General features: G+C 34.6%; 2 protein-coding genes across 2 annotated transcripts; one reads left to right on the top strand and one right to left on the bottom strand.

The window, feature by feature from the left end:
* Window positions 1-3,628: 3,628 nt before the first annotated feature.
* Window positions 3,629-18,062, top strand: LOC123910780 (squamous cell carcinoma antigen recognized by T-cells 3-like). The gene is made up of 16 exons (XM_045961999.1): window positions 3,629-4,021; window positions 4,171-4,310; window positions 4,398-4,455; window positions 4,656-4,871; window positions 6,296-6,568; window positions 6,665-6,799; window positions 6,904-7,029; window positions 8,888-8,932; window positions 9,084-9,188; window positions 10,803-10,945; window positions 11,043-11,166; window positions 12,533-12,607; window positions 14,841-15,200; window positions 15,368-15,460; window positions 16,101-16,254; window positions 17,507-18,062. The coding sequence occupies exons 1-16, from the start codon at window positions 3,839-3,841 to the stop codon at window positions 17,761-17,763; spliced, it is 2,487 nt and encodes an 828-aa protein (XP_045817955.1). The 5' UTR covers window positions 3,629-3,838; the 3' UTR covers window positions 17,764-18,062.
* A 4,101-nt stretch (window positions 18,063-22,163) lies between these two features.
* On the bottom strand, window positions 22,164-24,629 carry LOC123910779 (protein NRT1/ PTR FAMILY 4.3-like). The gene is made up of 4 exons (XM_045961998.1): window positions 24,360-24,629; window positions 24,045-24,262; window positions 23,520-23,963; window positions 22,164-23,393 (listed from the first exon to the last, which is right to left on the bottom strand). Exons 1-4 carry the CDS (start codon window positions 24,487-24,489, stop codon window positions 22,386-22,388), a joined length of 1,800 nt encoding a protein of 599 aa, XP_045817954.1. The 5' UTR covers window positions 24,490-24,629; the 3' UTR covers window positions 22,164-22,385.
* Window positions 24,630-25,989: the final 1,360 nt, after the last annotated feature.

The raw sequence follows: 25,989 nt of genomic DNA, 5'->3' as shown, positions 1-25,989 counted from the left end.
AAAAAGGTTAATTATTTGTTACACTTTGCACGTAAAACAATATTATTATTATCAACAAAAAACATAATGTTATTTTTGTATTAATTGTGAAGTAAAACTTTGTAATTTTTTTTTGCACGTATAAGTCAGGAATCGAATCTCTAACAACATGTTTGAGGGAATTACAATCCTTATAATTTGGATCAATTTTATTGCTGTGAGTATTTTTATATAGATTAAAATCAATAAAATGAACAAAAAGATTTTGGTCTAGAATTATGTTTTTGACGAACTTAATCTCGAATCATAGGAAAATTTATTTTTCTTTTTGATGGATTAAAAATAATAATAATTCTTTTTTGACGGAAAATAATAATAGTTGAGTCTTCACTACAGGAGGGATCTGGATCCTCTCCTGTATTTGTCTCTCGTGTTGTCTCTCCTGTACAGTATTTAGCCATTAGATTGATCTAACGGTTGGTTGGTTGGTTGGTTGAGTGAACAAATAGGCGAGTAAAAGTAGGGATGGCAACGGGCGCCCACGGGTGCGGGTTTGAGTGATACCAAACCCACACCCGAAATCAACACCCAAACCCAAACCCAAACCCAAATCTGTTCGGGTGGCAAAACCACACCCACGCCCACACCCATTGGGTTCGGGTTTTTTACACCCAAACCCAAACCCACAACGCATTTTGTACTACTTTGCAAATTTAAGCAAAACAAGGAATTTAAGCAAAAACAATGGAATTTAAACATATTGTCAATCACTTAGCAAAAACATAGGTTTAAAATTACAAGGGAATTTAAAATTACAAAATAGTCTTTCAAAAAATTAAATTACGACTAAACCAAAATTAAGTTCTTCCAACTTTCAAGCAAAATTCAAACACAATTTTGGTTTGTGGTTTGTGAAAAACCTAATTTTACTTTTACACTTATATATATGTGGGGGTATTTAGGTAATTTTAACATGTTTCGGGTGGGTGTATGGGTTTCGGGTGTGGGTTTGAGTGATACCAAACCCACACCCATATTTTCGGGTGTCACCCAAACCCAAACCCAGACAATTCGGGTTTCGCCCGTTGACTTGGGTTTGGGTTCGGGTGGGTCTCACGGGTTTGGGTTTTTCTGTCATTCCTAAGTAAAAGAGAGAAATTTCTTCTTCTTCTTCTTCTTCTTCTTCTTCTTCTTCTTCTTCTTCTTCTTCTTCTTCTTCTTTCTTCTTCTTCTTCTTCTTCTTCTTCTTCTTCTTCTTCTTCTTCTTCAAGTTTCCAAGGATTTTTCAACAGTAAAGCTATACACCCATCGCCCACCATATAGTGTATGTTTGGTTTGGCGTTTTTTCACCTCTAACTCGCGTTTGGACCTTGTAACGTGATTTCCGTCAGAAACAACTATGTTTGGTTTCCTATTTCACAATTGATTCTGACTTCTAAAAACGATTCTACCCAAAGCCAGAAATCCTAGCTTTCACGTTGAATGCAAAATCAATTCTTCATTTATTGGTAGGTTACAATTTCATGATTTATTTTATTCCTTCCTTACCCTCGACTACTATCACTTTTACCAAATCTGTACTCCCCCTATACTGCATGTTGCCTTTCTCCAGTGAAATCGATAACCACACATATCTCTCCCACTTAGAAATGTTGGTGCCGATTCATGAGAAGGAATAAAGGATGATGCCATGAAATCCATGGATTTTGGTGTGCTTAGTGGTGGTACAACCGGTAAACATTATAGAGAAATTAAGAAATTGAAAATGAAGGAGATGAAATTTTGCAATAGAATTTTTGAGACTGAGAACAATTTTCTTCATCTTTGCATCAGATTAATTAATTTAGAGACACAATAGTCTTCTTCATCTTTACACTAGGATCTAGAGAATTCTTTTTATATTTTTGATTAATGGTTCTAGAGAATTCATGTTTCTTTTTTATTTTTATTTTTAAATTCCTTATCTTTTTTAAATTAATTTTAATTAATTGGATAAACTCAAAGCGGTTGTCATATTTAATCAAATTAAATAGGTATAGAATTTCACTTGGTCTTCATATTTATCTTGATATTGTATATTATACCCTTTTGGTAATTTCCACATTTAAAAGCAATTTTAATTTCAAACTACCAAACAACATTAAAGGTTGAGAATCACTTTTGAATAACTAGAAATTTAACCCATGCGGTGCATGTGTCTAATTAGGTGTAATATGTAACAATAAAAAATAAAATACAAAAATTCTAAGAGCATTTTCAATAAGAGTAGTATAGGGAATTTCATGGACTAATTATTCTATATTTGTTTATGTGGTTATTTTATATTTTATATATTTTTTAAATAATTTTTGAACCCCATCGTTTTGTTTACTTAAGAACATAAACTTAAGTAAACATCCATAAATAAATAAAAATTGTGATTAACTCCGCCGTTCAAATTTATTGAAAACAGAGTTAACATATTAGGATTCCTAAATTCTTTCATAATTGAAGCACATGTTTTAGCGGTTGAAAGGTTTTATTGTAAGTAAGAGATGCAGGTTCGATGACAAATATGTATATTTTTAATATAAAGCTGCAATAAAAAGAAAGAGAAAATGAGGGGGAAAAAATTTGGTTTATGGTTAACTTATGTTAGCAAGCTTATAATATAAGAGATTATCGGTTTTTAATTGTTTAAATTGTGCAATGAAAATTGATGGTGCTTAATTGTCGTATGAAATCTTTCCTATGAAAGTTGATGGAGCTTAACACTTTATGGACATAATTTAAATCACAATTGGTCTGCTAGTGTATATTATATCAATTGATCATCGGTTAATATTAAATCTGCAATATTAAAAATAAAATAATGAATGTGATTAGTGACATGACTATGGTTGTGTTTGGTTGTATTGCAAAAAAAATTGATTTAGTAGAATTGAGTTTGATAATAACTTTCCAAATTACACGTGATAATAACTTTTCAAATCTCACATGATAATTATTCTCTAAATTTATGATCCGGTAGAAAAAAAATCATTGATCAGGAAAGACATAAAAATATTTCGTGATGAATAATATAGTCAACAATAATTTTGATATGATATACTTTTAAAATTGATGGTGCTTATCAATTATTGCACATAATTTTAATCACCCAGTTGATATGATATAATTTTAAAATTGATGGTATACTTGCCATAATAGTTGGAAATATTGTCTTGCATTGAAGGGTTGCGGGTTCGAATCCTAGTCAAGACAAAATTGTATTATTTTTTAATAAAAATTGCAAGATAAAATGGAGGGAAAAAAGGAAAACAAATTAGGGTTTAGAATTTGCTTGTGTATACAAGCTTATAATATAAAAATCAATTTTGTCAAACTCAATTCTACCAAATTCAATTATAACCACCGTTAAACCAAACACACACATGATCAAGAGAAAAATACAACATTTTCTAATCTCTCTTTCTTTTCACACTCAGTTTTCTAAAATTCAGGGTGAAAAAATACAACATTTTCTAATCTCTCTCTCTTGAATTGTAATACAGATTTATTCACTTTTATTTGTTCACTCAATCAGTCAACCGTTAGATCAATCTAATGGCTAAAAACTGTACAGGAGAGGCAACCTGAGAGACAAATACAGGAGATGATACAGTTCCCTACAGGAGTATTTGTTATTGTTAATGCTATCAGAACAAAAAATTGTTAATGCTCTCAGAACAAAAAACTCACTGCTTACTGATAGTTGAGTCTTCACTGTCGCCGCAAAACTGCTGCTGCTAGTAACGGCACCTTCATCGGGATCGCTCTCTCCACCGACCCGTACGGAACGGAACATACTAGCGAAGAAATTATTGTATCTGCTACTGCGATGGAGGAGCAGACACTAACCCTAACTTCAGAAGCAGAGCGAGAACGAGAGCCGGAGAAAGACGAAGCCATGTCTGATTCTGACGATTCGGATTCGGAGGACGAAGCTCAGGAGAAAATCCAAATGGAATCTCTCCAGACCGAGCTTGCCGCTAACCCCTCCAACTACGATGCTCATTTGCAAGTAAGTAATTATTAGTATTTCTTTTTGTTTTGTTCAATAATAATAATAATAATAATAATCTACTATACCATTCATTCCCTTACCAAAAAAAATTCAATTAATCAATCAACTTCTTACACTTGTTATTTGCTTCGATTCATCCTTTCCAGTATATTAATATTTTGAGGAAAACGGGTGATATTGATAGACTGACAAAAGCAAGGGAAGCTATGAGTGAAATATTTCCATTGAGCCCTCCAACATGGCAACAGTGGATCAAAGATGAGCTTTCTCTCAACACCGCTTCTAGGTGTGTTTCCTATTACTCTCTCTTTTCTTTCCCCAGTATCCATCCATCCATCCATATTTTGTTAACTCTTTGCTTTTTACCATGCAGACCGGAGGCTTTCTCTAGAGTTCTTAAGCTTTATGAACGTGGCGTGTTTGATTATCTGGTACGTTCTTCCTCCTTCAGACTATTAATGTCTGCAATGCACGCACTTTATTTCTCACTTCACAGTTAAGTAGAAACTCGCTCTTTCAAACTACAGACTCTTTTACCATGGTTAATTAAGAGTTTACGCATGGTAGGAGAACCATTAACATTTTTTGGTCCATATTCATGATCAAATTATTGCATTATCCTCCATTTCAGTCTGTCTCTCTATGGTGTGACTACCTTGATTTTGTCCAAGAGTTTGATCCAATGGTACACCAATGTTCACCCACTGGTATTTCCAAGTCAAGGGATATCTTTGAAACTGCCCTTACTGCTGCTGGTTTGCATGTTGCTCAAGGCAGTAAGATATGGGAAGCATATAGGCAATATGAGCAGGCTGTACTTCTAACCATTGATGAATCTGATGCACAGGTTAGAATATTTGTCTTTGCTAATAATTTAACATTTTTGAATTGTTGGTTCAATTATTGTTGCTCTTGCTCCTTTACTTGTAGTAAAAAGTTGAATTATAAGATTAAAATGTTGTGCAACTGGTTATTGACCATGAAAGTAACCATGTATTGGCTGGTAGACTGGAAAATATTTGGACACATGTTCTACACATTGATAAGAACTTATGTTAGAAGATATTTGAAAGATTTCTAAGGTTAAAAAGATTGAAAGGGATTAGTCGTGTAGGCTTCATTCATTTATAACCACTCACTGGCTTTGAACGCATTGAGAAGTTCACCAGATGAGTCAGCCTTGGAACTGGTTAGACATGGAGTCTTAAGGTTTGCTACCACATTCCATACTTTGCATAGATTGCACAAACAAAGAGAGCCCGCCTTAGAATAATGCTCACTTCAAATAATGAGTGATTGAAATCTAAGGCTACTAAGGATGGTAAGGGAAAGAGAGTAACTGGTGTTGTACTTATGCATGCAATCATTTTGGAATGATGCTGGTCTTAATGTTTAGTTTTGAGACTTCAACTTATCTGTTTCCTTGAGTTATGTTGGTATTTAAATGTATGTTTTGCTCAAGACTTGTTTTTCTTGCTAACTATGAATATTTTGTGAATTTTGTGTTATTTGTTTAATTTTACATTAACTATGTGTCTATAGTATTATTCATGTAATTTGTCCAAAAAATTATCAAATAGTGGCCCACCCGCTACATGCTAACCCACTATCCTACTTTTGGGGTAGGCCGCTATCCAGAATTGACAACTATGAGTTTATGACAATGCATAACAACTTGCCAATATTAGTTGGGCTCTAGGTAAATTATACTTGTTAATACAATGGTTTTATTTTCTTCTCCAAGCATTGCATTGTTTACATATTTTTGAATGTAAATTACATGCTAAAGAAAGGGTGGATGTTGATAACTTAGTATTTAGGAAAATGTTTTATATACTCTGCGCATTACCATTACTATCTTAGACAAAGTTGAAGAGTTTCTCATCAATTATAAATTTATAACTAACTGTATCATTTTTTAGATATAAGTATAACAAAGGACATATCAAGGTAGTTTCTACCAGCTCTAAAAAATATTATTGCTGAGGCAGTGCCTTGAACGCTCCAATGCATCCCAAAGCTAAATGTACAGATTCAATCGAGAGCATTGTTTGATTTTGGTTAGCGCTTTGAATGCACAATGTGGCCTAAGCTAAATGTAAAAAAATCAGTTGAGAACATTATTTAATTTTGGTTTCTTCAAGAGAGATTACGAACAGAGAAAACTCAGCAACCCAAGACAACCTTTTGCTTACATGCTAACTGTTGTAGCATTTTGCAGCATTATAGATTGTTCCAGTTCAAGAAGTAAGTTCTGTTTTTGTGTTGCAGGCAAAAGAAAAACAAGTTCAACACATTCGAAGTTTATTCCATCGCCAGTTGTCTATCCCCCTTGCTGACATGAATTCAACACTTATTGCCTACAAGACTTGGGAGGTGGAACAAGGAAATTTTAATGATGCATCCATTGATCTTATTGATTGTTATCCTCACGTGGCATCAGCATACCAGAAGGCCGTAGAGATGTATAATGCTCGCATTCATCTTGAAGAACAGATTTCTATCCAACATATTTCTGATTCAGAAAGACTACAACAGTACATGGTATGCATCTAAGTCTAAATACAACTATTTATTTGTAGGAGATAGAATTCACAATTTTTGTTTACTTGTTCATTTTAATTGAGAATTGTATTGCAGAACTATTTGAAATTTGAGCAGTCTACTGGAACACCAGCTAGAATTCAAGTTCTATACGAGCGAGCTATTACCGACTTTCCTTTATCACCTGATCTCTGGCTTGATTATACTCGCTATTTGGACAAAACTTTGAAGGTTTTGATTCGCCTCTCTGCTATCATTGTTGTCACTTCACAACATCCACTTTCTTACCCCGAGATTATAATCTGAATTTATTCCCCCCTTTCCTTCTTTTCCAGGTTGGTAAAATTGTCAGCAATGTATATTCTAGGGCCACTAAGAACTGCCCTTGGGTCGGAGAACTTTGGGTTCGGTATATGCTTTCTTTGGAGCGCGGTCATGCTTCTGAGAAAGACTTGGCTGAGGTATGATTTTGGATACAACTCCTTTTATTTTATTTTTTCTTTCTTTTTGATGCAAACAATCCTCGTACCTTCAATGATTTATTGATGAGAAAATTGCATCATATCTGGTTAAATTATAAACAGGCAAGTTCTTGGTGCTGCGATGTACTTAAGCTCGCATTATACTTAAGTCAACTTCACAGCCTTCATGCAGTATTACCAAGACATATGGCTGATTCCCTAAACTGTTATGGCATGTGGCATAGTGATTGCTAGGTTTTAGCTGGCAATGATATCTAGTACATGCATACAAAGGGGTATAATCGCTGACCCCCCAATCAAGAGAGTCTATGTTAGGTAGAATTGAAGTGTTTGTAAGGGATTAGGAGTTAATAACAGAATAACTACATATATATTGTCATAGAAGGAAACTGGAACCGAAAGTAGACTAGTAGAGTCTGTTGAATACTTGGAGTTAGAGAGAGGGAGTTTGTTAGGATATATAATGAAGAGAAATTAAAATAGTTAAGAGTTGGTATAGAAGTTAGTTATTTGGGTTTGTTTGTTAGTTGTCTGTCAGTTTGTTTTCTGTTTTAGGTCAGTTGTTATTGACCCTTTTCCCTAACCTTGTGTATAGGAATTCTATAAATATAGACTTCCATTCCCTTAGAAAGGATCTTATGAAAAATATTGTTTTGACTGGTTTCAAACCAGTGTAAGGAGGGTATCTTCTCTGGTGTATCTTTATCTTCTATTCTTTTATCAATAATTTTTTTTTTTTGAAATCCAGTTCTTGGGTTCCTAGCAATTTCCACAGTATTCTTTTGGATCTCTGGTTTCGTATCACTTATACTGATTAGAGTGACTTGTACATAGGTTTGTTTCTTACTTATACTTACGATCCAGCTCTATCAATCAATATTAAATCTCCCAAATCCATGAATTAGTCGATGGTTTGATAAAAATTGGAGGCGTGTATGGAGGCTTCAAGGAATGGTTTGAAAGCTGGAAAACATAATTGGAGGCAGAAAGAGAAATCAAAGAATCCTGAAGGGAGTCGGAATCACTTTCACGGAAGGAAATCTAGGAGATTTTAAGAAAGTAACTTACATGACAAGGAGAGCTCCATTTGGTTTGGTCAATTTCTAGTGTCTTGAATAATGGAGGCAATGGGTTGAGATCATAGGTGAAGGGTGGCAGAGATCCAGCTGAACCATAAGGATTGTAGAGGAGGTTGGAGATTTTGTTTTTTGGGGGGGAGGAAAGGCTACACGCTGTGAAGATGGCACTTGAATTTTCTGATCTGTCATTCATATACAATACGAATACACACTTTCTAGGGGTTGAATTTTGGAGTTTTGATAAGAGGGGGAAACAAATAATAAGAACTTTGAATATTATTGTTCATAACTAAGATAATAATAAATTAATAATATAACAGTGTCAAAGATATTATAAGATATTTTCTTATATTCTTACAGTACATAAAAGAGGAATCTCCAAAACATAGCGATCTGAGCTATCACAACTGTAAATCTACTTTATCTAGAAACTATTAAAATATAAGAACAAAAATAAACGGAAACTAGGAGAAAATACAGAAGAATAGAGCACAATCAAGTTGGAGCATACATGTCATATATCATATGCATTCAATTACTACATATGTACAATGTCTTAAGATTCTACAAGGGTTTGGTGAAGATATATGTTAGTTGATCTATTTTCTGTCCTAGCTCGAAGATCTTGGTTGACTCTTTTACTGAATTGAATAAGGAAATTCTTTTGGGATATAATTTATCAAACTTACTAGACCTGTTTGTGAAAAGAACTTTTCATATTTAATGTGTTATTTAGGCAGTTTTGCTACTGATTTCAGATCTTTGAGAAGTCCCTGCAATACACCTTCTCTACTGTGGATGAGGTATGGCTGATATTTAATTTAGTTTGTTTGTCTAATTCTCTGTAGTGCTTGCAATTTTGTCTTTTTCTAACTCCATTTGCCTGCTTCCCGTAATTTCCATAAATATCTAGAATATATTACAGCTGTAAACTGTTTAATATAAACTTTTCAGTATCTTGAATTGTTTCTCACGCGGGTAGATGGCTTAAGGCGAAGAATGACATTCACCAAAGGAGAGAATCCATTGGAATATAAAATAATAAGGGAGACCTTCCAGGTTAGTTATATTTATTTTGAGACCTGTAAATCGTGTACATCTTACCCGAAAATTAGCGTTTTCTTTTGCAACAAAAATATTCTAGAAATGACAAGTAGAAGTTGAAAATAAAATGGTCTTGTTGGTATTATACTCCATCTTTTTTCAGTCTCACTTAGGGTCTGTTTGCGAATTGGCTTTTGGAGGGGAAGGCTTTGGAGGGCTAAGTCTACATTTTGATATATATTTGAGTAGTTGACATTTTTTTAAAAAATAATAAAAGAACAACGCAAAGTCTCGTAGACTCTCGAGTTTGACAGCTTCGATAACAGGATTTTGTCGCTCTAAATAGCAGGATCTGCATTTTCTGACGACCACTATCTTCTTCTCCAGCCAGATTCACACTTTTCATCCACACATATCTGAATTTCTGGCCAGTTCTATTGTTGGCTGTTTTTGCTGCGGCGGCGCTCCATGTTGAAGGGGAAGACTAGGTCTAGGTTAAGTTGATGGAGAATGCTTATCTGGGCCCATCAAGTTCAATCTACATAAATATAAACTACTTAAAGACACGAGACATCAAAAACGAAACTAGACCTAAAACAAAACACGGGACTTTAAATACCTTGCCTTATTTTGGCCTTCAATTTTAGAAAAAAAAAAGTCTTTATAATATAAACAAATAACATAATTAAATAAAGCTAGTATTATTTAGTAATAATAGACCAATAATGGTTATAAAAAAAACAACAGACCAATATTAATATAGTAAAATAATTTATATATAATTAGCATTAGTATAAAAATATTTAATTATATAATATAAATGTTCAAATAGTTAGACCAAAAAAATAAATAAATGTTCAAATAGCAGCCATCCTGCTATGCTTTGTCCCAACTATCCCAGTTTTGGGGTTGGCCACTCTGCCCCGCTATCCAGGATTGACAACTATGCATTTCAGCCACTAGCTTTGACTTTGCAGTGAGTTTAGTCTTTATGCCAAGATCCTGCACATTCATCAGTATTTTGTGAATTGGTCTTCTGGTTTGCATTACTGTTCATCTCTGTTTGTGCATCACTATGTTTGAAAATCTCGCCACTGCCCTCTCATGGTTTGCATTACCGTTGTTCATTCATTGTTGGCTGCATTTTTTGTTCTCTTTGTCAAATTTAGTCTTGTTCCAGTGTGTTTTTGTGAATTGTCTCAATTGTATTCAATGACAAAATCCTTTATTATCAACTACGGAACACAGTAACTCTACAGTCTGTCTCTCTCAGTATCTGTCGGATCTTTGATTTGGGTTCCAGGGCTTTTGATGGCGCACGTGGTAACACTTATCCTATCTCAAAACTATCACTACCCAAAATTCTACTTCATATCACTCTTGTTGTAATGCTAATAAAATCAGAACCATCAATCAAGCCACACCTCTTCTCTAATTCTCTAATTATCCTTAAACAATAAACTCCGCCTGTTGTGTGCCCAATTCTCCTTTTACTATTGTTTGCTACGTTGCCTTTACTGGCAATTTTTTTGTAAGGTGAGGACTGTCCAACCCAAGTTCTATGGTGGTATCAGAAATTTGTGTATTATTTGTCAGTAGGACTATATACTAACCATTTGCCTTTTCCAGCGTGCATCAGATTACTTGTCACCATACATGAAGAATACAAATGGTTTGTTACATATACATGCTTATTGGGCCCATTTAGAAACAAAACTCGGAAACGATATAACTGCAGCCCGTGGAGTTTGGGAGAATTTTCTCAAGACCTGGTCTGATAATGTTCATTTAAATCCTCTCTAATTAAATGTTTTTGTTATGTGTTATTCATCCTATCCATTTCTACATACTTTTGATTTATTTTTGCAGCGGTTCAATGTTGGAGGCATGGACTGGTTATATAACCATGGAAGTTGAATTGGGTCACATAAATGAAGCAAGGTCCATATACAAGAGATGCTATAGTAAAAGGTTTTCTGGGACTGGTTCAGAGGTATACTAAGCTCTTATTCCTAGAAACATTGCCACTTTATTCTTTAATGTCAAATGTAATGCTATTGTGTTCAATCACAAATTTGTGGTGCGATGGGGAGCTTTGTTGCAACCCAATAGTTTGGTGTGTTGCACTGTGTGCAAGATAAAGTTGGTGTTGGAAAGGTTTTGAAACACGGTCTTTATGTATTAATGTTGAAAATGAGGACAATATAAGGAAGATGAGAAAGAGATCAAGAAGGTGGTGGGGGAAAAGAGAAGTAAAATTTTTAATGGGTTATACCAATTGCTATAAAAGTCTACTTATAGGCTTGCTAGAGGTCGGGAAAGAAAGTGAAGAGACAGGGACCAAGTGAAATGTATTTAGGATAAAGAAAATAATGTTTTGGTTACGGAACAAGATATTATTGATAAATTATTTTGACAAATTGTCTAGAGAAGGGATGCAACTCTATCAGACTCTAATGGGCTAGACATTAGAGGGGACATTCAAAGTTATACCTTTTATCATAGAACTCGAGCCTAAGGTAAAAGAAGTCTCGAGAAGGATGGATAATGACAAGGTAGTTGGGCCATACAATATAGTATTTGTTTAGGTATGGACAGGTCTAGGGGATAAAGGTATTAGTTGGCTCACAATTTTTTATGTGATTCCGAGGTCAGAGAAAATGTCAGGTACATGAAAAACACTTTAATTCCAATTTATAAGAACAAGGGAGACATACACAATTCCGCAAACTCGATGAGGGGATTAAACTTAAAAGCTCGTACTATGAAGTTATGGAAATGGGTGATTGAGCCGAAACTTAGAAAATAAAGCAAAATTAGTGAGAGTAATTTGGCTTATGCCTGGGACTAGGAAGTCGAACATCGAAGCAGTTGACTTGCTACAACAAGTGGTGGAGCAGATATCAGGGGGGGGGGGGGGGGGTAAGAAAGACATATACTCCCTCCGGCGTTATTTATAGGCAAATTTCTCTTGTTTCACGGATATTAAGATAGTTGTTATTTTTACTAAACTACTTTTGCTTATAAATAAGGCCGGAGGGAGTACATTGTTTTTCTTTAATTAGAGAAGGCGTATGATAGGGTGACAATAGAGTTTTTGTGGAAAGTCCAAGAAAAGAATGGTTTTCAAAATGGGATATGTATGAGAGGCTAGGGTAGTGTGATGACGCAAGGTTGGGCCTTATGAATAAAAATGTGCCATAGTATTTTTATTCATTTTCAATTTTTTCCTTGAGAAAATGAGAAAAGGGATTATGGTTTGCTGTATGTAAACATATTTACGGGTTACATTTTACTTGCTTTTCAATACTGTTTGGATTAGATGATACCTTCCCTTCCTAAAACACAGAATCATTCAGGACATTTGCAACTCATGGTTACGCTTTGAGAGGGAGTTTGGCAAGTTGGAAGATTTTGATCATGCTTTACAAAAGGTACTTTCATTCCTCTTGAATTTAAGTTTTTAAATAATGTTAGAATTTGTAATCAATGGGAAAGTGTGAGAAATGGTGAAGAAAATATGAGAAAATGATAGAAAATATGCAGAGGGAAAATTGTGAGAAACTTCAGTATAATCTGTTCTTGGAAATATCATATAATTAATGGTCCTCTTTCCAAGTACAATTAAAATTATTATATCATAGGGACAGGGTTCTTTGCATTCTTACATTCATTGTACCTTAAAAGTCAATACTATTTATAAGTCCTCCTCTCGTAAATTGTATTTATCATGTATATAAGTACATGCTGTTGCTGAGTGTAACTCAATCATGCATTCAGAAATCTCTATCATATTTTTTTCTCTCTCAAGTTGGTATCAGGGTGAACCTTCTCTCCCCTTTTCAGTTCTGTGCTGTGTCGTAATAGGTTTCATCAGTCTTCAGTCATAGTCTGGCCATCCTCCGTACAGTTTCCGCCACCATCTGTACAACTCCGGTTTTTCTGTCACATTCCATACATATCCATCCATTCTTGTCTGTATAGTATCCCTCATTTTCGATCAGTTCTTCAACGACTTTTCTGTCAACTGCACCATCCGCTGCCAATCAGTGAAAATCATAAAATATGTCACATGTTCAGGTGCTGAATGTCAAGAAGGATCCTTTTTCTCAATCTATTCCTTCAGGATCTTGGATCACGTTGCCGGTAATCATCCTTCCCTTTTCTCGAAAGTTATCTCCTACAAAAATCCCTTATTTCATAACCCTTGCAGATGGGTTTGAAAGTTGAAGATACCCGCGTTGGCCAAGTCTCTCTTCTTGTTTCGTTAAACATAGATTCTATCCTGCTCATCCCCGGCAGTCTTTTTAATATAATATCAATCAGTAAATTGACACCGCCACCTTCTTGATAATGCTCGTCCTTTGTTACTTCAAGCCAATGTCTGTTAATATTTTGGGATGATCAAATCCTTACCGCCGGTTATTAATCAATTGCATGCCATCTTCTGTGCTAAATGATCATATTTTGCATTCCATTTAATTTCCTGGTAAATCAACATATAAACTTCCTCTACGTGTTTTTGGTTATTCTTGTTTTCTTTATGATCTTTCTCAAGGAAAAGACAAGCTTACTGCTCATGCAGTCGAATGTATTTTCCTTGGATATTTTAGAGTACAATAAGGCTACATGTGTTACTCTCCTTCATTACATCACTTCTTTGGCCAAGTCTATGGTGCACAAGTGAGACAAGTCTTGCACCATGCACAAACTTGTTTTCACCATCGGATCAATAAGTCTCACCATTGGATCAATATGCCACATCACATCTCATTTGATCCAATGGTGAAAACAAGTTTGTGCATGGTGCAAGGCTTGTCTAACTTGTGCACATTAGAAAAAGTCCACTTTATCTCTGCAAATGTGTCTTTCTTTGACAATTCAAAGGAAGAAACAGTATCTCCTTCTACAGTTTTCCATATTTGTTTTCGTAATCCTCCAACCCTCGATATTCAAGAAGCCGGTGCTCGTTCTTGGAACACTTATCATCACCATCCTCATGAATCTACAGTACCTCAACCAGATCTCAAGTTTAGTGTTTCAGAAATTGTCCCCGCTTTTCTACATTCTTCGGACCAGCCTTCATGTCAATCAAATTCTGATCCAGCATCTTTACCTTCACTGGAGCAGCATCCATCTCAACTGGATCTTGATCTCAGTTTTTTAGTACTTGTTCAGTTTCTCCACCTACTCCGCACCGGTCTTTATCCACTTCAGACTTCCGAAATTTCTATTTGCAAAAAAAGATATTCACTTCACTCGTCCCCCTTTATAGTTTTGTAAGTTATCATTGTCTCTCGCCTATTCAATATGCTTTCACCTCCTCCTTGTCGTTTATTTCTATTCCTAAACCTCCCATATAGTTCATTCCCATCCAGGATAGCAGATTGATGAAATACATGCTGAATCAAGCCATACTTGGGATGTGGTTCCTTCCTCCAAGTAAAAATCCAGTCGGATGTCGGTGGGTCTGCACTGTAAATGTAGGACCTATGGCATTGTTGTAACATTGTTTTCTTGGTACTTTTCCATTTAGTAAGGTTGTTGATGATATTACTAACCTTACTACATAAACTTGAGTGTCAATTGAATAGGAAGAAGAAATTAATAATAGGTTTTGGGGTCTTGGGGTCTGCTGATTTGTTTTTGAGGTCTGTCTTTCCGCAGGTTACCCCACGTCTGGATGAGCTACGTGTTTTTAGGTTGCAGCAGGAATCAAAGTCAGTAGAGGAAATGGAAAATAGTAATCCAAGGAGTAATGTAGGTGACAAAAGAAAGGTGAGGTCAGATATAGCTGATGAACAATCTCCAGCAAAGCGAAAGAAAGATGCTAGTGGAAAATTAAAAAAACCACCCAAGGATAATACATATCAAGTGCAGAACTCTTCTCAGTTGACAAAAGTGGAAGGGACCAATCAGAAAAATAACAAATCTGACGACAACCGAAGTGAGCAGCAGCTTACCCGTGGAAAACACCGGGCATACTCTGACCAGTGCACTGCTTTTATATCAAATCTTCACCCTACGGTAAATAGAGCTCTTGGCCTCTCTCTCTTCTTAGTGTGTGCCTGTTTGATATATATATATATATATATATAAAGAGAGAGAGAGAGAGAGAGAGAGAGAGAGAGAGAGAGAGAGAGAGAGAGAGAGAGAGAGAGAGAGAGAGAGACTAATGAGTTGTGTTATTGCAGGCAAACGATGAGCATATTCGTGATTTCTTCAGTGATATTGGTGGAATTGTTGCCATCCGCATCCTACATGACAAGTTCACCGGGAAGTCCAGGGTACTAAATTAATAGTTCTTTATCTTATTTATTTTACTTCCTTTTTATGCCTTTTGATTTTGAAAGTAAAACTGGCATATTGACTAAAATTTTAAAGCGGACTTCATTTTAGAGAATACCTCCTTCTCGAGTTTATCTAGTCGGGTGCATGAGGTGGGGTTTGGGTAGGTTTGGTGCTTTCAGTTTCAAACCATGCTATTACAGGGATTTTTCCTTACCTTTTTACATTGTTGTTGATAATATAATCATATTTGGTCGGGGAACAAAATTGTAAAAGAAGGCCTTCCTCCATGAGCTATGCGAGGAATCACACTTTACACACCTTAATCGAAATTCTTAAGGCACCTGGTTCACGAGATTTTTCACATTTGTGGTTATTGTCCTCACATAGTCCATTTATTCTGACGCGGAACTTTCTTATATTGATGATACATGAATTTTTGACGTATAGATCTTAATGTTAATCACTGCCTTAGCTGAATGTGGGTGTGGGAGTATATTTAAATAGTATGAGAGAACTAACATATACTATGCTCCTTTTATTTTTTTAATAATCAAAATACATGTAAACCGTGGGAATTTGTCACCGTACATTACGACAAGTGAATGGTATATAATTGTTATCTTAATACCAATGAAGGGACTAGCTTATGTGGACTTTTTGGATGATGAGCACCTTGTTGCAGCAGTAGCTAAGAACAAGAATACCTTACTTGGGAAAAAGCTAAGTATTGCTCGATCTGACCCAAAGCGAGGTGGCAAGGAAACTCTTGATCCAAAAAACGCAGAACATGGTAAGTGAACTCTGAATGTTTTTATTTACTTTAGACAAGCACCTATATGAATATACATTTGATAGTCCCTGCTAGTGATCCTTATGTATGCATAATACCTTATATAGATGGCCAAGTCTATGGTGCATAAGTGAGACAAGTCTTTCACCATGCACAAACTTGATTTCACCATTTGATCAATTAGTCTCACCATTGAATCAAATGAGATGTGACATATTGATTCAATTGGAAAAACAAGCTTGTGCATGGTGGAACACTTGTCTCACTTGTGCATGTTAGACAAAGCCCATATAGATATGTAATTCCAATTGTCAGGTAACTTGTGATCGCTTGAATTTAGGGAGAAAGACCTGAAATTGTCTCGTTCACAATTGCTTCTACCCTAATTTTGAGGTTTGAATTCTTTGTAGGCATGCCTATGGGAAGAAGTTAACTTTTCATGACATAATGATACTAATGTTTAGAAAGAAAAAAAATAAAAATGCAGAACTAGGATCACTAACAAGTTGAAATAATTAAAAAGTAAAAATTTTACAAATGTAAAAAAAATATATATATATATATATTTATAAATGTTTTTTAATTAAATAATGTATTTTTATGTCGCTTTATATTTACACCAGCTAAATTTATCAAACACATTAATTGCAATCAACTAGCTTTTCAGTTATAAGCTAACTTTTCAGCTATAGCTAGCTTATCAGCTATCAACTAGCTAGCTTATATCTTAATTTTACCCAACAGAGCCTATGTTTAAAATTTACTATGTTAATTAAAAAAATATAGTTTAAAACACTATTAAATTAGTGCTTAAATATTAAAAGTATATAATTGTTATTGGTTGGTTTGACTATGATTTAACCACTTCTGAACCGTTGTACCTGCACCGCTTTAATGATTGGTTCTAATTGTAAAACATTACATGAAACAGACCTTTAACTACTCGCCCAGGTTTTTGAGTAGCTGACTCTTTTACAACAGCAACTGAGCCTACATTAACAGCTGTTTGAAACCATGAGACTACAAGCTACTCAGCTAAGATCACAGTAAAACTGAACAATAGAAGTATTTAAAATTATACGGTAAAGAAAAACCAAATAGATTAAAACTAACAGTAAGAAGCTTTGATATTTTTGTAAATCTCAGGCATTGTTCTTTTGGCACCATCCACTGACAATTTTTTTACGAATCCTACGTCTCCTCTTCTGGTTGATTTAAGAATTAACTGCTTGCTTTGTTATTTCAATTACAGCACATGCCAATAATCATTCTGATAAAAAAGGTTTGGTATCAAAAGAAACCGATGATACTTTCATGAGAGATGCACAAGATGGGAAATTCTCTTCTAGAAAGCCAGGAAGTGGCAACATGCAATTTAAAGGGAAGAATACTTTTGCCGTGCCTAGAAATGTCAGACCACTTGGTTATACTGCAAATAAACCAAAAGCAGAAGAGGGTGGTGAAACGCCAAAATCTAATGAAGAATTCAGAAAGATGTTCATTGGATAAGGTTTTCCCGACATTATTTGCAACTATGAAGTTAGCAGCTCATTTTCACATCAATGGACAGTACAAGAGTAATATGTCTCTATAGTTTGGCACTTTATTTGTTGCATACTAATCTGATTTTTCCAGAGATTTATTTTTAAATACCAGTCACCTGGTTCTTATAAGTGAGTTGTTGAAAATGAGTTACGGCTCTATTTGACATAAAAAATAATTTCAGTTGTTATTTGATTTTTATATTGGAATTTACTTATATCCTTACAAAACTAGCGTGTGAGGTGGGTGTCACCACTCTTTGTGAATTTATTGTCTTATCTTTTATTCAATGTACTTTATCTGCCGTGACAAAATATAAGCAAAAATTATCTTTTTAGGTTCATTATATAATTAATATATATTGGGCCGATTATAATAAATATCAGATTAATTATGTAATGAATCTAAAAAGGTAAATTTTGCTTATATTTTGTCTCCGGTGGAGTAAATGGTTTGCGACCATAATCAATAGACTCACCACATTAGCTTTTTCTACCAGTCCTAACTCATTCTCAAAATATTGGCATTTAAGATGATGGACCTGGATTTCCTGCAATCAGAAAAATCCTGCAGTCACACTATTTCGATGGTCCAGATTCAAAGCTCACCAAACAAATAGAAGACAAATAAAATTGGTGGTTGAGATTTACCTGCAATCACTATTTGACTGCATGGAATCAATTTTTGTAAGATGAGGCATACCATTTTTCATAAAAGCTGATTTGTATGATATAAATATAAAAATTTGACGGTAAATATAAGACTTAATTGAAGGGAAAAACCAGCAAGCCGATTATATTACTCATATAAGATAAAATGTTTTGAAATTAACCTAGAATAGAGGAAAACTAGAGTTTCAGTATTTTCTTCAAATTTCTCTTTATATTCTTACAAGCGTTCTCTATAAATCACATAATTTGATATCTTTAACTATTATATTTGCATTGTGCGAAATTTTCATTATCTCATGTTCAATATTAGTCTCATAGCCTAATCGATCAAACATGGTTATTGATAACAATTTTTGCTTAAGTGCACGATTGTCAAACATTGTTAAATCAAATATAAAAACACCCTTGAACTTTTTAAGTTTTGCCTTCTCCAAGGTGAAACCTCATCTTCAACTAGTCTTAAAGTCACACTATTTTTTCCTTAGACACAAGTGAAAAGAGATCCAAAGTTTATAATCCAACTTTCATTCAATTGCCAACTTGACATCAGTGGTGCACTCGCATCGCATCCCCATAATCCTCGTCTGACCCATAATCTTCGTCTAAGGCCATTGCAACTTGCACAAAGTCATTATTGTCATTCAAGTTGTTAGCTTAGTTAGGACCATGGTCTGAATCTCTATTTGGACCTCAAGGTATAATGTCTTCCTTTTTGCGATGGAGTAGATCATTAAAGTGTTCAAGAGATTTAGACAACGAAATTAGCAAGAGTAAAATTTTATCCTAATCATCAAGTTTTACTTCAATGTTCACCAAATCGTCAATGATGTTGTTGACCTTTATTATTTGCTCCACAATGAATTTTGTCTTTACCATCTTGAATGTGTTGCGTTGTTGCTTCAAGCATAACCTATAAGTCAACAACTTGGTCATATACAATGTTTCTAATTATGTTCACAAAGTCACTACGGTCTTCACAATATCGGCCATCCTGATACCTGCTATAGCATTTTTTGGGGTCAGCACTACGCGCCGCTATCTGAGATTAACAACATAGGTTACAAGAAAATAGTTTTAAGAGTTCTCCAAGAATAGACCCTATTTTCTACCTCTTTCTCTAAATATCTCATACAATATACAATAAGAGCGATCTCCAATTTCTCTCATTTCCTCTCAATCCCTCACTTAATACATTTCATTCATGAACTAACTATTGCAAGCTTTAAATCATTTTCCTTCCTAATGATTCCTAGCTACCCAAAGTGTTTGTATTGTTTTTTCCAACGCACCCATAAAACTCTCAACCCTTAGACTTTGAAAGTGTATTATTGTACTTCATCCATGTTGTTGTAGTATCACGGACAAACAACCATTTTAGTCTCTGAAAGTGTATCTCAGTGTCACATTCATTTGTGAATGTATCGAAATTGTAATTTGGTCTACAAGTGTCTCTGTTATTTGTCATTTTGGTCTTCAGACCTGTTTTAAGATAGTTAATTTGATCCTCAAATGTGTTCATCAGTTAGTCATTTTAGTCTATAAAGTTATTAACAAAATAGGCACTAGAGATGTATTTACAATTTGATACATATATAGGGACCGGTATAATAACAAGTTACATTTCCGGAGACTAAAATGGTTGTTTGCCCCGTAATTAATTATAGTTGCTAAATCTGGTTTGTAGATGAAGTCTACGGGTTCACTATTGCTTACGATTACTTGCATAGAAACTTGGAAGCTACAAACTTAAGTGAGATATGGATTTGGTGCGGTAGGAAAAAACTTGTGGTTTCACTTGTAATTGATACCGGCAGCTGATTTCACGTCGAATAGTTTAGATTATACAAACACTAAAATAATCTTGATAATAAAGCCACTAGGTTTGGTCTGGGTTCGATCCTAGCTCATTGTAAAACAAAAAAAATAATAATAATAATAATAATCTTGACCATATAGAAGGAAATCTGCTTACACTAAGTGCCCTTTAAAGCATTCTATCATTATCATGATTACATATCAAATGTCAAACCTAATAAAAAAATTGATAAACAGCAAAGAGGGAGCCGGAATAAAAAATTGGTGACTATGGTGGATGTAAGAACAATAATAGGTCCAAGGGCAAAGTGGGTTCGATGCCACTAGCTTTTTTCTGTTTTGGTTGGGGTAAGTGGGGGTTATGTAAATCTTTTAACCAACATTTTAATGCACAAATATATTGTCTTAGGAGGATGTGAATTTGCAGGGAGGGGGGCCTGGTTTCAACAGTAAAACATGTTTGAGACATGTCTCATCAAAACAAAGGCGCATGATTGTTCAAATAGAACATGTTTCTTTTATTCTCCTGTTTTTGAGAGAGAATGAATGACTACTACATAACACAGGATGAATGTGAATTTTAAGTGCATAATTTTTTTAATTAAAGGTGAACTTAATGATGCATAAAGAAATTTGTTGTTGACTTTTTAGACGGAGCTTTCATTATGTTTCATACGCACAACACAAGCATCGCATCATATTAGTTGGATCTCCTCTGAAAGTAAAAGTGCGAAAGTACTGTTATGTCACTTACACTTACACATGTTTGCTTTGAATTTGGGGATAGAGAAAGAAAGAAAAAGTAAGTAATGATCCATTCCATTTCCACCCCATAGTGTGAGTGTGATTGTGAGTGTGAGGGAAGAAGGAGAGAATGCAATGAATCTTAACTAGCGCCTCATTGGATACCTATAATTAACAACAACTGTTGTGTATCTTATATCTTTTTATTATATATTCAGAGTTTTCCCTGCATGGACAATTGCTTGACTATATATATATATGTGGGTAGGTCCTATGCATGTTTCATACTACTTACTACTAGGCCTAGGACTGAGCATCAGTCAGTTTCGGTCGTGTTCGGGTCGAAAATCACTAAATCGATAAAAACCGCAACTATTTAATTTGGACCCAATTTCAACCATCTATATCTTCGGTTTGTTCGGGTTCGGTCATACTGGTGGCGGGTTGAACGAGTCGGTTATTACGGGTTAGATCGAAACTTTGTTTACATCTAAAACTCCTCCATTATCAAAAAATTCTTAATTTTCGAATAGTTTAATACCTCGTACACAATGCAACAAAAGATAGACGAAGTAAATTAAAAAACAAAGAGGGTTAGATGCAGTTACTTTCTTTCAATATGTAGATCTAAAGACAATAAAATACCAAGTAGAAGAGACGTAGAAATTAAAATAGATCTAGAATATATATTAGAATATCTTTCCCACATTCTTCATCAACATATTATTAATTATAAGCTTTGTAAAATATAACATTTTTATCTTATATCAAAGATGGATAAAAATAACAAAGAGAAGAGTATATGAGATTGAGAGGGAGAGAATGAAAAAAATTAATTTGCATCTAATGGTTGTTCGGTCGGTTTCGGTTATGAAGAGATAGAATTTTAGAGATCCGCACCCACCCGTATGTAACCGTTCATGCCCGATTTTTCGCAATTTGTTGACCCGAGACCCGACCCGCACTCGACTGAATGTTTCAATGTGTTGTCGGTTATATCGGTTTCGAGTCGGGTCTCGGGTTCATGCTCACCCCTACTTACTACATTGAAAACTAGAATGAAAAAAAATGTGTCAATTATTATGAAAGTAATTTAATTAGCTAGGATAATATCAAAGTGTAGACTAAGCTTCAAGCTTCAAAAGTAAGATATCCTTAATTATGATATTTTGTTGTTACAATTCTTTGTAGAAGAACTAGAATATGTCTGCCTTCAAAAGAGACCTTAATTATATGCATTAATTTTTCATTTTATAGCCAGCCAGCCAGAGCTTTATAATTATAATAAAAGACTAATTAATTAAGTAATTACTACTTAATATACATATGCAGAAGCCAGCAGGGTCTAATTAATCATAACTATGGAATAATAATATTGTCTGCAGATACTGCATAGTAGTGTTTAGATTCGGTGGCATGAGCCTGATCACCCTCCTCCTCCTCCTGTGATATGGTTGAAAGGGATGGATTATAAGAATACCATCTGGACCAATAGAGATAGTTGAGAAAGTTGAGGAAACTGAGGGCAGCTAGTAACCAATAGAAAAGGTCAAGTTTGTCTTTGTTGAGATTGTTGTCATGAAGCCAACCACCACCATTAGTAGTTGAGGAAGTGATTCTATTCACCAATGAAACCAATAGTGAGCTGAGATAAAAGCCAAATGAGTAGGAGCAATATGTTATGGCAGTGAAGAATGTCTGCATCCCTTTCAAGGACTGTTTGTAGAAGAACTCAATGAGTCCAACTGCAGTAAACATCTCTGACAAACCAAATATTATGAATTGTGGTGTAATCCAAAATATGGACAAAGTCTGGTTGAGGTTCAAAGCTGCATCTCTTCTCTTTTTCTCCATAACAGCTGCTGAAACCATTGAAAATGTAGCCAGAAAGAGGCCAATTCCTATTCTCTGCAAAGGTGAGATTCCTGACTCATGACCTGTTATTTTTCTTGCAAAGGGGACAAATAAAGTGTCATAGAGAGGTACTACAACAATGAGCAAAATGTATGGAATGGATTGAAGCGAAGCTGGAGGTATAGAAAATGATTTTGTGATATGTGTGTCCATGGCACTTCCTTGTTGGACTGAGAATGTTTGGAGTTGTGCCAAGATAGTGTTGAAAATGATAGTGCATGCAAAAATTGGAATGACTGATACTAATATCTTTGCTTGTTCAACTTGTGCAACACTGCACAATCTCCATGGGCTTTCCTTTCTGTTGTTCCCGGCCTGATCTTCGATACAAGCCTTGTCCAAGAACCTCAACTTATTGCTATGTTGTTGTTTACCAACATTATTAATGTTTTCACTTCCTTGTAGGCTAGATGGACAAATCTTCTTTCTTTTCAATATTGCAGCTACAAAAACCTGATCATATATATGTAATCATAATTAATTTTATAGAAGCTAGACAAAAATTCATATATATTAATTATATTTGAAAAAATAATATAAAAATATGAAATGTTAATGGTTGATATATATCATACATACTTGAGCAATGGGGAGGAAGATTGTTGGTTGTGGAGGCTTGTTCCTATAATATAGTGTCCCAGATATGAAGCTTATGAATCCCATGGCCATGGCAGCTGCAGACACAGCAAAGCCGGCATCCATCCCGGAATGAGTTTGAACCCAAACAAGAATTGTTAGAGCAATAAGTTCACCCAATGAGAATGCAAAATATGCTGCATTGAAGTAAGTTGAGAGCTTCTTTGATTGGTGATCTTGATTGAACTGGTTGGCTCCATGAGAAATCATGTTGGGCTTAACACAACCACTTCCTAATGCAACCATGTATATTGCTATGTAGAATATCAAGGCCTTCAACCCCTTTGCTTCTATGCAATAATCTTGATGATGATCACCTCCTTCTCGATTACATGGCGGCGGCTTCAATTGAGGAAAATGAGCTTGTGCAGACAGCAATACGAAGCCCTGTATGTATATGCATGCATATTAGTATTATTAATTATAAATGCTTGTTCAATTATTATATATATATAATATAATACGTACAGAAAGTTCTAGTAAGGCAAAGATGAGGATGGTGGAGAAGGTGCCAAGGAAAGAGTCAGATAGATAGCCACCAAGGAGTGCGATGAGAAAGATAGTTCCAACAAAGTTAGTGACTATGTTTGCAGAGTGAGGCAAAGAGAAGTGCATCTCGTTTATGAGATAAGTTATGAGGTTGTTACCAACTGCAGCTATTGCCATTATTTCAAATGCTTGAAGCCCTGAATAATTAATATTTATTAATGTCATTCATCAAATCATATACTATAATAACAAAAGAAGAAGATTCAAATAAAAAAAATGTCATATAGTATATACCAAGAACAAAAGCAGCTGCTCTGGTTCCACCGTGGTTGTTAGGATTGGAGGGTCTGCCTCTCCAGTCAACAGTAGTAGTATCATCTGAAGATTCTACCTTTGGAATTGGAATAATATTTTTATTATCCATTCTTGTCTTACTCTCTTCTTGCTAATTAATGCTGAATTTGAGGGAAGTTGGTACGCAATTTATAGATGGAGAATTGGAGATAGATAGTGCCAATTGCTACCTAGCCTACCACCACTTACAACTTGCTTGCGTTACAATATTATTATTATATTATTATTTTGAGATTATATTATGACAAATTTTGAGAATCCACCTATGCCCCCCCCCCCCCCCACACTTATTCTTCACACGTGTATGCATCACATTCCCACCATAGATGATAGATGAGAAGAACAAGATCAACATTCATCCATTTTTGTCCATTTTCTTTTTTAATATTATTTATATGTATATTAATGAAATATTATTTAGATAATTTGCTTTAAAATTCTACGATAAAATTGAGATAGCTAGGTTTTACATATATAGATTTAAGAATGTTACATGATAAAGTCGAACAAAAAGTATTGATTTAAGAAACATACTACTTTTTCAAAGAATTCCAGAACATGACAAGTAGAAATTTTATCTAAAGAAAAAGAAAGGAAAAAAAATTCTTATTCGAAGCGATTAAAATTGATGAGAACTACGCTAAATAATATGAAGGAAGTGGGCGACGAGAAACGAGAATATGCAACGTGAAATCTTATAAGAGCTTCAAACTTTTATCTCCTTGTGTTATAGAAATCATGTGGTGGGTGTGTATAAAATCAACTGTGCAAATCATTCTTGCCTTTAGTTTTCCCCTTACTCGTGACAAGTATCATTATCCTTTTCAATATTAAATGAGTGTGCAACATTACTCTTCTTGCATTTCTTATTTTGCTTTCGTCGTAAAAAATAGCTCTTCTCTTGTCGGAATGTTTTGTAGAATTGAATTTTTTTGGAGTAGAAGTTATAAAGATATATATCATACTTTTTTTGGTTGCTGTTAGTTATTTAAATTTCCAGGTCATCCATGTAAAGAAAAGAATATATATATTTAAAAATCGGAGAAAGTATATATGTCTTTGCTACTTTTGAAAAACAAGGATCGATGGCTCTATCTCTATCTATCTGTTACGTATGTGTATATGCCACCCACCAATGGATTTAAAATGCATATATAATATAATGAAAAACAAGAGGATTTTGTTTTGTGTGGACACTCGGTGTGTTGTGGCTACAAGAAATGATATGATAATGCTCCAAAAACATATATAGTATATCATCATTTTTAATAAGTGCCTGCTGTGCTATATAACAAAGGAAGGGAACCAAGTCAAAAGGTTGTCGGTGCTTAATCTAACAACAAAAGGATATATCTCACAATTTGAATTCATTGGCCAATCTATATATTTCTATTGAAATTAATGTTAGGTAGCCTTTTTATCCGCTTTAATTTGTGGTTTTAAGGTGCAGGTTATGGTGGGAACCTCAATTAATTTTCCCATGATGGGAAAGTACCTATTCCAACCGTTGATATATTCTTCAAATATTGTATGGTTTTGATTAAAGAGGCTTACTTTTTCTTGACAGAAA

Source organism: Trifolium pratense, linkage group LG2 (assembly GCF_020283565.1).
Source record: "Trifolium pratense cultivar HEN17-A07 linkage group LG2, ARS_RC_1.1, whole genome shotgun sequence".
NCBI classification, from domain to species: domain Eukaryota; kingdom Viridiplantae; phylum Streptophyta; class Magnoliopsida; order Fabales; family Fabaceae; genus Trifolium; species Trifolium pratense.
This window is presented reverse-complemented; position numbering and strand designations above follow the sequence as displayed.